The 17,098-nt window shown below is 46.7% G+C and overlaps 1 protein-coding gene across 1 annotated transcript in view; it reads left to right on the top strand.

The window, feature by feature from the left end:
* Positions 1-17,098, top strand: part of LOC124545109 (rabphilin-3A) — a 1,015,241-nt gene that overhangs the window by 725,326 nt on the left and 272,817 nt on the right. Inside the window, exon 5 of the mRNA XM_047123925.1 lies at positions 5,093-5,245. Within this exon, the coding sequence (XP_046979881.1) occupies positions 5,093-5,245 (153 nt within the window). The remainder of the gene's footprint in view (positions 1-5,092; positions 5,246-17,098) is intronic.

Raw genomic sequence — 17,098 nt, forward strand, 5'->3', positions numbered from 1 at the left:
TTAGTGAGACACTGGAGCTGAAACGGTTGTATCTGTTTTTTGACAGAACTATATTTATCTAGTTTTAGTTAGGCCTTCCTGGTTCTAAAATTCTCAAGATATCAATTAGTTTAATGTGAACTATCCGAATCAGTCTCACCCAGTGTAAGGCATCGACTCAACCGAAACTAATAAATGCAATCTTCCTTTCATGTCGAAGTTTATAGTTAAAACTTATATTTTACTAGAGTCTATGTAATACGACACCTCAGTCTGACATGAGCACTAGACGAGTATTATCACTTTTCTTCCTTTGATCAAGCTATAAAGAATTGTAACTCCAACTGTATTCATTGTCTCTGATTTAGTTAGAAAAATAGATTAACTGGCCCATTTACATGGAAAATCGAATCAGAAATATTTTATAAACAGAATTAGGAAAAACAGAGGGAATTCCCTCTATAACAGAAAGATGCTGAAGTTGTGTGGGCCATAACACCAAGATTCACACCGCTTCCAGGCATAGGACACTGACACTACACGAAGAACCAGTCCGATTTTATCAGATTTTTTTGCCTTTGGTACACCGTTCATGATAACAGGGCTTACCATACATACCACATAATGATGAGCATTCAGCCTATATTCCATGTTACCAAGACAAATTCAAATGGCTCTGAGCACTATGGGACTTAACAGCTGTGGTCATCAGTCCCCTAGAACGTAGAACTACTTAAACCTAATTAACCTAAGGACATCACACACATCCATGCCCGAGGCAGGATTCGAACCTGCGACCGTAGCAGTCGCATGGCTCCGGACTGCGCGCCTAGAACCGCGAGACCACCGCGGCCGGCGTTACCAAGACAGTCCTATTGTCATATCCAATAGCTCTCCACAACTCCCAGGTGTTGGGCATTGATCTGGAGAACAGCTGCTCCTTGCGACCTTTCACCAGATCGTCTGCGGACAAGGTTGGCTTCGATCTGACAGAAGAGACACTCACTGCTGAAAGCCACTCAGCTCCCCACTTGACTGTGTCTTTACACCACGCAGCGCAGCTCTCTGTTGCCTGTGACATGGCGTCAGCGGCAAACAACGTACGGGAAGTCGAAATATCCACACAGCCTCCAGTAATGTGTTCCCGACTTTTCATAAGGCCATTCTACTTGTAACCTCTACCGGAATTTCAGATATCGTTATCTGTACATTTGTCAGAGAAATTCGTATGGAGTCTTTCCTGAAGGTATTTGTCAGGAGTGTAGCGTTTTACAGAAGTGAAACGTGTCCGACAAACAATTCAATCAAGAAGATAATAGGACCTTCTGAAACCTGGTCCTACAGAGGAATGCTGAAGATTAGATCAGCACATCTACATCTACATACATAATCCACAAGCCACACTATGGTTGATGGTAGAGGGTATCTTGTACCACTACCAGTTCATTTCATTTCCTGTTCCTCTCGCAAACAGAGTGAGGGGAAAACGACTGTCTCTATGACTCTGTTCGAACGCTAATTTATCTTATGATGCCTTCGTGGTCCTTACGCGAAATGTGCAACCAACATCCACCCTTCATATCGCCAAACAGACGGAAATCGGGAGGTGCAAGATCCAGGCTGTAGGGTGGATGACGACAGTCCATCGCAGTTTTGTGAGTTGTTCTCAAGTGCGCAGTGTTGTGTGAGGCTTTGCGTTGTCATGGAGGAGAAGTTGGTTTGCATTTTTGTGGCGATGAACATTCCTAGAGTCACGGCTGTGTGCGGCTGGTCCTCAGGTGGCAGATCGATCAGGTTTGCACGACCTTTTTGCTATGATGACAGAAGTCTTGCCCAACGACTCACTGTGCTTTTTTCACTGCCACGTCTCCGTAAACGTTCTGTAAATGCCTATGACTGCGATACTCTGCTTTGCCGCCAAAAATAACTGACTGACATTGATATACAACATGAACAGCAAGGGTCGCAACACACTTCCGTGGGGCATGCATGAAGTTTGTGTTGGGGTGAAAGATATTCTTTGCTTGGACACTTTCAAATTATACGGAAAGCTGGTAAAGGAATTTCCACCGCCTAGAAAGGGGTTTAGGTGTTTTAAAGATCATAAACACGTGAGCACCATCTCCTTGAATACGATTTAGAAATTTCTTGCGGATGAATGGACGAGAATTCTAAACACTTCCATCGATGGTTGAGGAACGCTTTTAGCAATATGGCGACAATTTCAGACTGCCAATTTCTGCTTCCTTCAGATTACCAGTCGCGGTTCGCGCTCTTAATTTGCTGAAAATTCTTCGAACTACGGGAACTGTTTTAGTCAACTTTAAAGTATTGTAAGGAGAATGACTAATAACTAAAAGATAACCAACTTATTATTGGCCAGTGGTGTGAGATTTACTGTGGGGTCCCGCCCAATAGTCTTGCATAGGGTGCCTAAAGGATGCAGCGTTCTCGGAATGATACACAACAACTCAAGCAAATCATAGTTTTTATTTCAATAAAGCAGATTGACAATACTTAACTTTGAATTTACAACAGTGTCGCAAACGATGGGCGACATGCAAACAATCAAAGTTCTTTACTGTATACAAGGTCCATGAAAGTAATTGACATGGATCACACGTCACTGCTGTTGTTGTGCTCTCCGCTAGGCCGGGTCTAGCCCTGTGCGGCCGAGGCTGGCAGGATTGGCGCTTGTATTCTCTTCAGCTAGAGAGCACTCCTGTCGTGGCGCGGTCCTTGTCAGCAAGCTATTGGCTGAAGTCGTCTCACTGGCTTCTCTGTCGTGTTCTTCATCTTCGTGCCAGCGCTTGTCGATACGCCGGAACACTTACTATTTGAAATAATCAGATATTTTTAACCAACAGTTTCCCTGTATTCGTTTGAGAGCAGTCGCATAGCGAGAAACCACGCAAATCAAAAATATGTGGTGTTTTATTTTTTATGCACCAAGTAAATCGTTTCTCGAAAAAGTACTTCAGCAACTTTTCTTCGTTCACATACTATATGTTCTTTCAGTAGCGCAGCATATGATACAAGTTTCTGGTTTCTGTTTTCCTTGAATCAAATCTAGATGAGGACACGATTCATTGCGTGGCACAGTGAAGAAGTCTGTCATGGAGAGTCCACGACAAAGAATAGCGGCAGCGAGTCAACAATGCATGACAGACCTTACTAAGCTTCACAAGAGGAGCGCTGTATGCTTTACTTATTTTTTCTTTTATTTGTGCCACCTCATCCAGCCTCTGATATGATACGTACTGAATCACTCATACACACACACACACACACACACACACACACACACACACACACACACACCATGATAGGCATACAATATTTGTATGAACACAGATTACGTACATCGCGATGTGTTCCCATCACTGAAACGAGAAGTCATTTCAAACGCCAATTCCACACGGAATACATAACAGTGATGCCTCCAGACACCCTTCCCAGGCGTGCGCTGCCTACATCGTGTAAGGTACATAAAAGTGATAGTATTCACTTACTCAGCTTGTTCTCTGAATTTTATTCATGAGTCCCAAACAAAATAAGCTTCGACAGTCACGTCGTCTGCCATAGTTTTAACGCTACCCATGCGAAGTGTCGTATAGAATACTGATAATGAAACAAAAGTAAGTTATACGCTGAAGAGCCAAACCAACTGGTACACCTGCCATCGTGTAGCGCCCCTGTGAGCTCTTAGAACTGACGCAACACGACGTGGCATGGACTCAACTAATGTCTGAAGTAGTGTTAGAGGGAACTGGCTCCGTGAATCCTGCAGCGCTGTCCATAAATCCGAAAGAGGACGACGGGGTGGAGATCTCTTCTGAACAGCACGTTACAAGGCATCCCAGATACGCTCAATAATGTTCATGTCTGGGGAGGTTGGTGGCCAGTGGAAGCGTTTAAACTCAGAAGAGTGATCCTGGGGCCACTTTACTGCAATTCTGGACGTGTGGCGTGTCGCATTGTCCGTCTGGAATTGCCCAAGTCCGTCGGAATTTACAATGGTCATGAATGGATGCAGGTGATCAGACAGGATGCGACCTGTCAGTCGTATGTACACGTATCAGGGGTCCCATATCACTCCAACTGCACACGCATCACACCATTACACTGTCTCCTCCAGCTTGAACGGTCCCCTGCTGAAATGCATCCGTCCGACCAGGCAACATGTTTCCAGTCATCAACAGTCCAGTCTCAGTGTTGACAGGTCCAGCCAAGGCGTAAAACTTTGTGTCGTTCAGTCATCAAGGGTACAGGAGTGAGCCTTCGGCTCCAAAAGCCCATATCGATGGTGTTTCATTGAATAGTTCACACACTGACACTTGTTGTTGGCCCTGCGCTGAAATATGCAGCAATTTGCGGAGTCACGTTGAAAGATTGTCTTTAGTCGTCGTTGGTACTGTTCTTGCAGGACCTTTGCCCCGTCGCAGCGGTCGGAGATTTGATGTTTTACCGGATTCTTGGTATTCACGGTACACTCATGAAATGGTCGTACCGGAAAATCCCCGCTTCATCACTACCTAGAAGATGCTGTGTCACATCTCTCTTGCGCTGTTCAGAATCACTTAAATCTTGACGACCTGCCATTGTAGCAGCAATAACCGATCTGACAACTGCGCCAGACCCTCGTTGTCTTATACAGGGTGGTCCACTGATCGCGACCGGGCCAAATATCTCACGAAATAAGCGTCAAACGAAAAAAATTACAAAGAACGAAACTTGTCTAGCTTGAAGGGGGAAACCAGATGGCGCTATGGTTGGCCCGCTAGATGGCGCTGCCATAGGTCAAACGGATATCAACTGCGTTTTTTAAAATAGGCATCCCCATTTTTATTACATATTCGTGTAGTACGCAAATAAATATGAATGTTTAAGTTTGACCACTTTTTTCGCTTTGTGACAGATGGCGTTGCCGAACGCAGTGTCGTATTCTGCCTGTTTATATACATCTGTATTTGAATATGCGTGCCTATACCGGTATCTTTGGCGCTTCAGTGTATATGTAGCTGTTGTATTACATGTATGGTAACGTAGGTTGAATCAGCGACCATGCTGATGGCTGTGTGACAGAGAGGAACGCTTCCTTGTGGTGTCGCAGGCTGAGGACGGGCTGGTCGGTGAAGACGCAGTCGCTGGAGCAGTACGGCGGCCAGGCGGACAACCCGTCGCTGAGCGAGCAGGAGCAGGAGACCATCCTGCAGGTGATCCGCCGCGCCGAGATGCTAGACCTCACCGAACAGGAGCGTGTCGGGTGAGTAGGCGGCGATGCTCTGCGCGCAGCGCAACGTCAAGGTCACGCGAGATCTGCTTTACGCCACGAGACAAATACAAAGGGCGGACGGAAGTATGGAAACACCGCGACAAATGCAGGCTTAAACGTAAAAACAGACGTTGGCCATGCCTGTAGGTTTCACTGTTGTAGTTGACAACAAACCGCGCCTGTGCAACGCCCTCAATACGTTGCAAGTGGCAGGCATGGTCAGAACACTGTTTTGTGTAGTTGTAAGCGTGTTATGTCGTAGCTAAGTGAATTCGGATGTGGGAAAATTGTTGGTGCTCGTATAACGGTTGCCTCCGTAAGCCAGTGAGCCGAAGTGTCTGGTATTTCAAGAAGCACCATATCGTAAATTTACATTGCACACAAGGAAAGTTCAAAAACATCATCCCTTAAATCAAAACGCCGACGAAAGTGTGTGTCGAGTGATCATGGTGGTAGCTCACTGAAAAATAATATGACGGAAATAAGAGGACTGCAGAACTGAACGCCGCATGCGCAAACCCCGTCAGCAGCAAAACAATGCGAAGGGGGCGTCCTGCAATTCGAAAACCACTCATCAGTGATGCAAAACGCTCTTAACAGGAAGGCGTGCTACCGAAGCCACAAAACCTGCATTATGGTACACTGAAAGAATGTCATTTCGTCTAATGAGTCTTGTTTCACCCGTTTCCAACCTCAGGGCGAGTATACGTCCCAATACTGAAACATGGCAGGGGTTCGATGGTGATGTCGGCAGCCACATGGCGGTATTACAGAGGCTCCATGGTTATTCTGCAACGTCTCCAAGGATTATGTGACTAGTCCATAAAATTTCGGGCATGCAGTCGCGCAAATAAAATTTCCTCCACTGATATTTCGGCCGCGTATCGTCCGGGCATCCTCAGAGCGGTCTTAAATGCTCCACGGCGGCAGTACTGCGCTTGCGGGTCAGAGATGCTGGTCGGCGGCAAAGAAATACGCTTACGCATGCGCCGCCTGTGGTGAAGGCGTACAGACATTCGATTCACTTATCGATGTATGATCGTCGGCGGTGACACCATGACGACTTCTCTGCAGTTTAATTACCCCAAGAGTCGCATTCCATGCTTCGTCCAAATTAAAACCATTATCTCTATTTGTTAAATTATTAGCTAATCTAATTTCTATAGCTTCCTTGAAGACAGATTCCCAAAATGAAGAGTTGGATTTTAAAATCTGCACATCACTGTAATTCATGGAACGCTCTGTATCAATACAATATTCAGCCACAGCTGCCTTGTCTGGCTGTAATAAACGTGTGTATCTCCGATACTCTACACATCTCTTTCCTCGAAGATAGGCCGTATTCTTGAGAAACACTGTGTTAAGGTGATCTTCTGCCCCCTCCCCCCCCCCCCCCACCCCACCAAGACTGCAACTTAAATTGGCTCTGTGAAGGATGATTTACAGCTTCGTAAAGTGGGTGTATATCAGATTCCTTGCGAAAATTGTGAGAAGTCGTACATAGGTCAAACAACACGTACTGTTCATGAGAGATGTGTGGAGCATCGAACATACGCATACTTATTACAGCCAGACAAGTCAGTTGTGGCCGAACATGCCCTTCCAGCGCCCCCACACACTCCAGCAGATTCCCCTCGCCGCCTACTGTTTTCCACTTGAACACCTACGCCACCTACTCCCACAACCAGGCCCACTTTACCTTACCCACCTCGACACCCTCGTTGAGGCCCCTCTCTCCTCATCCCACTTCCTTCTCACCTCCTGCCTCCTCACTAGCATCGTCTCCTCTATCTCAACATTCGCTCCCTCCCTGCCAACAAATACCTCTTCATGTATACCATATCCCAGCACCAGGTTGACACCTTGATCCTTAATGAAACCTTCTTCCAACTGCACCATGTTGTCTGCACCTCCCTCTATCTCCTTCACCGCACTGACAATCCCCTTCCTCTCGCCTGAGGCAGGGTCGCTGTAGGCCACCTCAAGTATCTCCCTGTCCAGCCACAGCCCCTCCTCAATGACCCAACTAAACACCTTCTCCTCAGCTTATTTTTTCCCTCCCTCACCGTCACCTGTGCTGCCCCACAGCTTCTCTCCCCTATGACTTTATTTCACATGTTGACCGTACCTTCTCCACCTACGTGATTGCCACCAACCTCAACATCCACAGCTGTGATCTTGCCACCTTTCGGTGGTGGCATCAGTTCCTTGCCACTCCCCACGGCGACCTTGTTCCTCTCCCACAACATGCCAATCCTGAAAGTAACTCCACCCCTGATTTTATCCTTGCTTCCCCCAACCTCCTTGATCGCATTGCCATGGATGTCCTTGATCCCATTGGTAGTAACCATCTCCCTCTCCTTCTCGCCATCTCCTCTGCCCGTGACACCCCTGCAGCCATCCACCCAGCTGTCTGTCCATGACTACCGCCGTGCCGACTGGGATGCCTACAGGGAATCCATTGCCTTACAGGTCGAAAGCCACGACCTCACCTTTCATCTTCCTGCTGAGATCACCCATGCCTCTTCCTTCCTTCAGAAGACCATCGCTGACGCTGTGGAGGCCCATGTCCTTACCAAACTCATCCACCCTCACCATCCTACACTTCCTCTACACGCTGTCCTTCTTCTGTGTGAATCCCACAGACTCTCCTTCCTCCGCACCTGTGACTGGGATACACTCGTCCGCCACCGGCAATTACAGCGGCACATCCAGATCCTCCTTACAGCAAAGAAACACCGGGACTGGCGCCAGACCTGAACATGCCCCAGCTCCACCCTCCCTGTCAACTCCTCCAAGTACTAGTCAGCCTTCCACTACCTTACTGGTAGCCATCCCACCCCATATTACCCTATCCTCCATGACGATCTACCCTTCCCTGACAACCACAGTAAGGCTAACCATTTTTCTTCCCATCTCTATGAGGTCCTCTCCATTCCTGACGATCCCCATTTTGATTGCTCCCTCTTCCCCAACATCCTAGAGCGCACTGATACCTCCGTCCCAACACTCATCCCTAGCTTCCAGTACGTGGATCAGTTACACCCCTCGGACATCAAGACTCCCATCACCACCCTTGACATCACATTCGTCCTCCGCTCCAAACGCAACACCGCCCTGGTCATGATGGCATCACTTACTGCCACCTCAAGGAATCCCCCCCATCCTTCCTGGCTGTCCTTGTTACCCTGTACAATGTCCTTCTCTCCACTGGATTTTACCCTGACCTGTGGAAGACTTCCCACGTCCTGCTGTTCTCTAAACCCAACAAACCCCCCTCTGATACTTCCTACCATCCCATCTGCCTCACCTCCATGTTCAGTAAGGTCTTCGAAACCATCCTCTCTCACCGCATTCACCACCACCTTACCCAGCACCACCTCCTTCCCCTTACCCAGTGTGGCTTCTGGCCTTCCTTCTCAGCTGACGACCAGCTCCTTAACCTTACCAATCTTCTTTCCCTCCAACTTAACTCCCGTCGCTCCATTATCTTTGTTTCCCTTGACCTCCAGAATGCCTACGGCTGTGTCTGGCATCCTGGGCTCCTCTTCAAACTCCACACCTATGCTCTCCCCATCAACTTCGTCCATCTCATTGCTTCCTTCCTCTCCCGTCATCCCTCCTATGTGACTATCCACAATTCTAACTCCCGTACTTTCTATCCCTTTGCCAGGGTGCCCAAAGGCTCCATCCTTTCCCCTCTCCTCTATCTCATGTACACTGCTGATATGCCCAAACTGCCCCCGCCTATTCTTCACCTCCAGTTTGCTGATGACACCGCCTTCCTAGCCCTATATCTTACCCTTCAACAGTCCCAACGTACCCTCCAAACACAGCTTGACCAATTCACCGCTTGGTGCAACCAGTGGTTCCTACATATCAACCCCTCCAAGACCCAGGCGATCATCATAGGCTGCACCACCTGCTCTTTCTGTCTCCATGATTTCTACCTCTCCATTTATGGTCATCCTATCCACCTCACTCCTACCCTCAAATATCTTGGTCTCACACTCGAACGCCACCCTACCTGGACTCCCCATCTCCTTACCATCTAACACAAAGCACACAGCAAAGTCCAGCTCCTGAAACTCCTGTCTGGCCAGACATAGGGTCTGCATCCTTCCACCATCCTTCACACCTACAAACCCTTGATCCGCCCCATCCTCTGTTATGCCAGCATTGCTTGGATTTCCGCCCCTCCCAGGTTCTATAAATCACTCCAAATCCTCTAATGCCATGCACTCCGCCTCAACTTCTGCATCCGCCTGCTGTTCCCCATGTGCATCCTCTACTACCTCATCCCCTTCCCGCACCTTCTCCTTTTCCTTGAACACATCTGCACACTATATATTGTCCGCCGCCTTGATCCCCCTCACCCCCTGGTGTCCCTCTTCCTCTCCACCCCCAGCGCATTGCCGCCCCTTTACCACCCTCCCTCCATCTCCACACCCTCCACCACCTTTCCCAACGCAACCTCCATCATCTACCCCTCCCAGATGATGAGCTTCGCCCTGACATCTACCCTTCCTACCAACTCTAACCCCAACTACCTCCTGCTTCCTCCTCAGGGCTCCCTCTCCTCCTCCTCCCTTCTCCTGAGTGGCTTTCCCCTTCTACTACCCCCCCCCCTCTCTTGTGCTCCCCTTCAGCGTTTCAGCCCTCCCTCCTGTCTTGTCTTCCCTCTTTCTCTCCTGCCCCACCTGTCTCCTGCCTCTTGATGCACCCGCTGACGCCCCCTACTCTTTTGATCCCGCCCCCTCCCCTGCTGCACCCTGCTCTCCCCTCCGTTTCCATTGTCTCAGGCCTCTCCCCCGGCAGGTCCCACCTGGCACTTTTATTCTCCATCGTGTGTGCTCCAAGTGGGTTTAAAGTGTGTTGTTCTGGAGTGTTTTTAATACTGTGGCCAACTTTTAACCTGTACGTGTGACTTCAGTGTCTTTTTTGTGTTCTATGAATCGCCAACTGTGTTTTTTAACTTTATGTCGACTTTTTTTTTATTTCCCCCATGAACGTCTCCAAGTTAGTGTATTCTTACTTCTATTATCTCCCCTTACTCTGTTTCAGGTCCCCCTTTCTTATCGCCTTATATGTAACATTTTATTGTTGTATCAGGTGTCATATCACTCAGCTGAAGAGCGGCGGATTGTGCTGCTGACAGCTCTCCCCTGCCCATATGGGGCAGGGGAATGAGATCACAATAAAGAACAAAAATTGTCGTCAGTCTTGTTACTCGCTCTGTTGATGGCCGGACGATACGCGGAAGAAATATCAGTGGAGGAAATGTCATTTGCGCGGCTGCATGCCCGAAATTTAATGGAGTATTCATTACGCTGCGAGAAGTTGAAAATGCTCATTATGTGACTAGTTTGGCCGGTAGAGTCCGCTCCGTGGTACAATACACGTTCCCCAGTGGTGCTGCTGTCTTCCAAGACGACATGGCCCTGTTCACACAGATCTCATCGCCCAGCACTTGCTCTGTGAGCACGTTGAATTGTCGCTTCTCCGCTGAGGACGTAAGTCACCAGATCTCAATATTACTGTGGCTTTCTGGTCTACTTTGAAGAGAAGGGTGCGTCATCGCTATCGACCTCCACCATCGTTGCCTGAACTTGCCACTATTTTGGAAGAAGAATTCCCTTGCAAACCACAGAGGACCTGTATACATACATTCCGAGACCTTGGTTGTAAAATTCCAGATTGTGGCTACTCGTGCACTCACAACTACACGGAAGTCGATTCTGACACGACGTACACTTGCACAGCATTGAGGACACTGCAGAGTTGCTGTCCTGGTCAGATACAACAGCACAACCTGCACGCTTGGCTAGAATCTACGATTTACGTCCAATCATGCATTTCTCGCGATGTTTCCACATTTTCGTCCAATCCCTCTATTTATTAATGATAAATTGTACATATTATCTACTCAGAAATATTATTATAGCGGTAGCCGTTTATAAGCACGATTCTCAACGTAAACAAATGTAACTATTACACTTACCTATGTAGAAACGAAAACTATTGTATGATTATACAATTGTAGAACAATCACGGAAGCCGGCCGGTGTGGCCGCGCGGTTAAAGGCGCTCCAGTCTGGAACTGCGTGACCGCTACGGTCGCAGGTTCGAATCCTGCCTCGGGCATGGATGTGTGTGATGTCCTTAGGTTAGTTAGGTTTAAGTAGTTCTAAGTTCTAGGCGACTGATGACCTCAGAAGTTAAGTCGCATAGTGCTCAGAGCCAATCACGGAAAGCACAACCGTTAAATATCTGTAGGGATGCGTACGGAGCAATTTTAAGTGGAAAGGCAAGCAAAACTAATTGTAGGTGGAAGAATCCTCAGAAAGAGGATAACTACAAAATTCTGGTTTGACCAATACGTGAATATTGCGCGCAAGCCTGTAACGTACCTACAACAAATAAAGCCTATCTTCGTCTGTGAAGTGGACTCGATAAGCAACCTGAACTATCAGTAAAGGGAATCTAACCCGCGTAACACTGTGTGCGTGTTGTACGAGTGTCAGTTTCACTGTCAATTAAGCCCTCAATAAATCGTTCCATGAAAAACATAAAACTCCCATTTGGATCAGCTATCTGACTGCGTATTTGAATAGGAATTTACGAGTGACGCAGAATATGGCTTGTGCAACGGAATTTACTGGACTGGAGTACATGACATGCTGTGATGTGTCAGTGTCTCTGTTTTGGCCCTAATTTTTGCACTCAACTCTTTAGATGGCTACCTTTTTCCAAGTGGTTTACAGCAATTCGCAGCAGTAGCGGCTAAAACTTATTGTTATTAAAAATGAATTTAATAAAAAGGATTTTGCTTGGATCCTGTTAACTACTAATTAACTTGTAAGAAGGAATTTCATAAATTAAGTCTATTTAAAAGCTTCAGAAATCATCATGACCAATAATAGTTTGACAATTATTAATAATGGCGAAATCCCTGACAATGATCTTATAATTATCGATTATGGTTGACAGTCACATTAACAGATTATTTCAATTTTAAAGTCGCATTAACATTTAATAAGTACAGCATATTTATAAATTGGATATGGAGAATAATTATTATTATTTGGAGGGTAACAAGGTTTCTTTAACTGACAAGCAAACCATAGGATTATTACAAACTTGGACTCACAACCACGAGCCTAACTCTGCAAGTGCGCTTTACGCTATGCTTGCGAATTTTACCTTGAATTCCATCTTCAAGCGTAGTTAAGCTACCTAAATCTCTCCTGGCCATATAAGTGAAATCTGGCCTCGAATATGGTAAGATCTGCCATCACCGACGTGAGGGCGGCGTGACACGTCTTCTGTCTTCGAGCTCTCGACCAATACTACTGAAAGTTTACTCTCTCAGACAGTCCTCGTCTGACAACAACGCTTAGAATCGATCACACATGTTCCGCCCTCAGATTGTTACTGTCGACATCTGAGTGCTTATTTATTTCCATAGAGAATCTCAGAATCTCACACAATGCAAAAAATAGCCTGAAGTTGGCTATGTTGTTTCCGATACTCAATGTGATATGTAATCAATGTAATGGAGAATTCTGGCATACTCCTTACAAGTCTGGTATCAGTACCAGATACGACTGATAGAGCGAACTGAGGAGGTCCAAAGAAGAACAGATGCTCAACCATTTGCTGTGGCTCTCCAGTTGCGGGCTCTAGAAGAGAGGCATTGTGCATCGCGGTACTATTTACTACTAAATTCCGAGAGCGTAAATACGCAGAAAAGTCAACCAATATATTGCTTTTTCATACACTATGTGATCAAAAGTATCCGGACACCCCCAAAACATTCGTTTTTCATGTTAGGTGCATTGTGCTCCCACCTACAGCCAGTTACACCATATCAGCGAACTCAGTAGTCATTAGACATCGTGAGAGAGCTGAATGGGGCGCTCCGCGGAACTCACGGACTTGGAACGTGGTCAGGTGATTGGGTGTCACTTGTGTCATACGTCTGTAGCCGAGATTTTTACACTCCTAAACATCCCTAGGTCCGCTGTTTCCGATGTGATAGTGAACTGGAAACGTGAAGGGATAGGTACAGCACAAAAGCGTACAGGCCGACCTCGTCTGTTGACTGACAAGAGACCGCCGACAATTGAAGAGGGTCGTAATGTGTAATAGGCAGACATCTATCCAGACCATCACACAGGAATTCCAAACTGCATCAGGATCCTCTGAAAGTACTATGATAGCTAGGCGGTAGATGAGAAAACTTGGATTTCATGATCGAGTGGCTGCTCATAAGCCACACATCGCACCGGTAAATGCCAAACGACGCCTCGCTTCGTGTAAGGAGCGTAAACATTGGACGATTGAATAGTGGAAAAACGTTGTGTGGAATGTCGAATCACGCTACACAATGTGGCAATCCAATGTCAGGATGTGGATATGGCGAATACCTTATGAACGCCAGCGTGTGCAGTACCAACACTAGAATTCTGAGGCGGTGGTGTTATGGTGTGGTCGTGTTTTTAATGGAGGGGACTTACACCCCTTGTTGTTTTGCGTGGCACTATCACAGCACAGGCCAACATTGATGTTTTAAGCACCTTCTTATTTCCCACTGTTGAAGAGCAATTCGGGGATGGCGATTGCACCTTTCAAAACAATCAAGCACCTGTTCATAATGCAGGGCCTGTGTTGGAGTGGTTACACGACAATAACATCCCTGTAATGGTCTGGCCTGCACAGAGTCCTGAACTGTATTCTATAGAACACCTTTGGGATGTTTGGAACGCCGAATTCGTGCCAGGGCTCACCGACCGACATCGATACCTCTCCTCAGTGCAGCACTCCGTGAAGAACGGGGCTGCCATGTCCCAAGAAACCTTCCAGCACCTGGTTGAACGTATGCCTGCGAGAGTGGAAGCTGTCATCAAAATCTCGTATCCAGGATTCATAAAATGCAGCAGTACATCTGTTCAGCGCCGTTCTGCGATTCTTTTGAGAGCAGCCTTCTGCTCTTCAATCAGATCATGTGGAATCCATATGGCAGCAACTGTCCTTATCTTTAAGTTTTCAATTATGATTCTATAAAGTTAAGTGGTAGACATTCTGGCCTCATATGCAATTTCTTCACATGTTTTTTATCGCTCCTCTCTCTAAATGACCTAAGCAGTAACGTAAGAGGTGTGGTCTGTGGCAGTTGATGGCCTTCCACTTCTTGGGTTACTTTACAGAAACGAGCAGACCACTGTGGTACTGTACTACGATCCACTGTACTATTCCCATACTCCTCTCTCAAAGTGTTGTAAATTTCTTATGGGTTCTTTTCACGTAGAATGTAAGGTGGCGGTATAATTTTGCCACTTAACATACTATTTTAAATATAGAAACGTAATCTACTCATCAAGCTGATGAGTTTGGTACCATACACACCCTACTTCAAGTAAAGTGATACTAATTTGCATGATATGGAGAGTAATCATTCATACGTGGCCAACATGAACTCTATACTAACAAGCATTCCCTACTTTCCGTGTTAACAGTCACGTAGTATCACAATCACTTTGAACTAAAGTGGACGTAGGGAATTCCCAGTTGTCGAGTGATGTAGAACAAGGCATGCACATCGAGAGGGGCCATAAAACAGCCGACCCTTCACAGCTGGGAGGCAGACACCATTAGCTAACAATAAGATTAAGCGAGCTTCTCTGACACACCTGCGTAGAATGGAAAGAAACAGCATAGCAGGGGTCCACGTGGTCGCTGTAAGAGGACCAATACAAGGAATTCGCGTTTACGAAAAATGTTAAGTCGCACAAAATAAAGTTAATCGTGGGGCAGAGACGGCGGGACAGAACGCACGTAGAAAGACCACACCTGACGCCTTGGAAAAATGGCTCTGAGCACTATGGGACTTAACTTCTGAGGTCATCAGTCCCCTAGAACTTAGAACTACTTAAATATAACAAACCTAAGGACATCACACACATCCATGCCAGAGGCAGGATTCGAACCCGCGACCGTAGCGGACGCGCGGTTCCAGACTGTAGCGCCTAGATCCGCTCGGTCACCCCGGCCGGGCGCCTTGGAAAGCTTCTCGGAAAGGAATGCTTACAGAATCACAACAGGTGGTCTTTGAAAAGGACGAAAAACATTGTCGCTGTGTTTCTTTTTTATAAAACAGAAAACAGGCCACCGTGAAAAGCACCACTATTTTTAGCAATTACTCGCATATCACGTGCTGAAGTCGTGGAGGACACGAGGGTGCATATGGATAGTCGTGTATGACTGGAGTCTGAGAGTATAGGCGCGAAACATGAATGCTATAGAAGGAAAATAGTTTCCACCCCCAATACGCTTCTCAAGCTTCAATGGGCCAAGAAACGATGCAAGTCGTACCACAATCAGCATTGGCCGCTACGACTTGTGGTAGGGGATGAACATCAGGTATAGTGGGGGGAACAAGAAAGATATACAGACTGAGGCCTTGGGTGGAAGGGAAAGAGATCTCTTTAGATCAGAGCCGTGTATAGACGGAACACTTACTGTTCTATCGTCCTAGAAGAGCTTTTTAGTGAACACTTGCGTTCACAGGGTTCGAAAATCTCATACCATCTCCGGAGTGAAGATTACGGATTTCAACCCGAGTTAGTTTTATCTGCAGAACAATTAAAGAGGGCAGAGATGTACACGTCGCTGAGCCAGAGCGAGTGGACATTGCCAATAGTTTAGCCAGGGAAAAACACAGTTTTTCGCCTCACGAAAACTCAGGGCAGTTTCCGACTGCTGATACAGTCAAGGCCAGGATAGTGTTGAGTTGGCGCGCCGCAGTCACCATACGCCACTGCTGACCACAGCAGCCACCCAGAAAGCACGATAAATATTGCCTTTCTCAGGACTCAGTAAGGGAGTCACTAACTTGCGTGTTCACTTCAGTCCTATTGCAGATTGGAGTTGTGTCATTTATTTTCTTCTCATTCCTTTGTGTCCATGTTAGCCACTTTTCGTGTGTGTATTGATAGGGCTTACAAGTCGAGAAAGGCATCGGTAAATATACGTAATTGCCCAGTTAAAATAGCACAGACAATAGGGTATATTGAAGCGTGGTGGGCGGCCGTGGTGGCCGAGCAGCTCTAGGCGCTTCAGTCTGGAACCGCGCGACCGCTGCGGTCGTACATTTGAATCCTGCCTCGGGCATGGATGTGTTTCATGTCCTTTGGTTAGTTAGGTTTAAGTAGCTCTAAGTTCTAAAGGACTGATGACCTCAGCCGTTAAGTCCGATAGTGCTCAGAGCCATTTGAACCATTTTTGAAGTGTGGTGAGTGTAATATTTTGGAGGGAAAATTGTTTTGTGAGTACTGTATTTTTGGAAATGTGTGGTAAGTTCCTATGGGACCAGACTGCTGATGTCATGAGTCCCTAGGCTTACACACTACTTAATCTAACTTAAACTAACTTAGGCTAAGCACAACAGACACGCCCATGCCCGAGGGAGGACTCGAACCTCCGACAGGGGTAGCCGCGCAAATTGCGGCAACGCGCGTCAGATCACCGTGGCAAGGCGACTCAGACCTCGCAGCGATTATTGTATTGTAAGTTACCCTAGGGGTCCTTTTCTCATGTAGGAATGCTTCCGAAACGTTGGACCGTGTTCATGTTTATCACGATTAATTTCGTTTAGTTTGTAAATTCGTTGTCAGGATCTTCCTAATTATGGAGGATTTTCCAATGTCACCAGCTACACACTTGAATACAATGTATATGATAATTCTGTAATAAAAAGATTTAGTACAGGTAACAGTTGTTTGTGTGTTCCAGAGTAGAGGCTACCTCTTCCTCACTGAAATATTTTAAGGCATGTATGACAGC

Source organism: Schistocerca americana, chromosome 8 (assembly GCF_021461395.2).
Source record: "Schistocerca americana isolate TAMUIC-IGC-003095 chromosome 8, iqSchAmer2.1, whole genome shotgun sequence".
Lineage (NCBI taxonomy): Eukaryota > Metazoa > Arthropoda > Insecta > Orthoptera > Acrididae > Schistocerca > Schistocerca americana.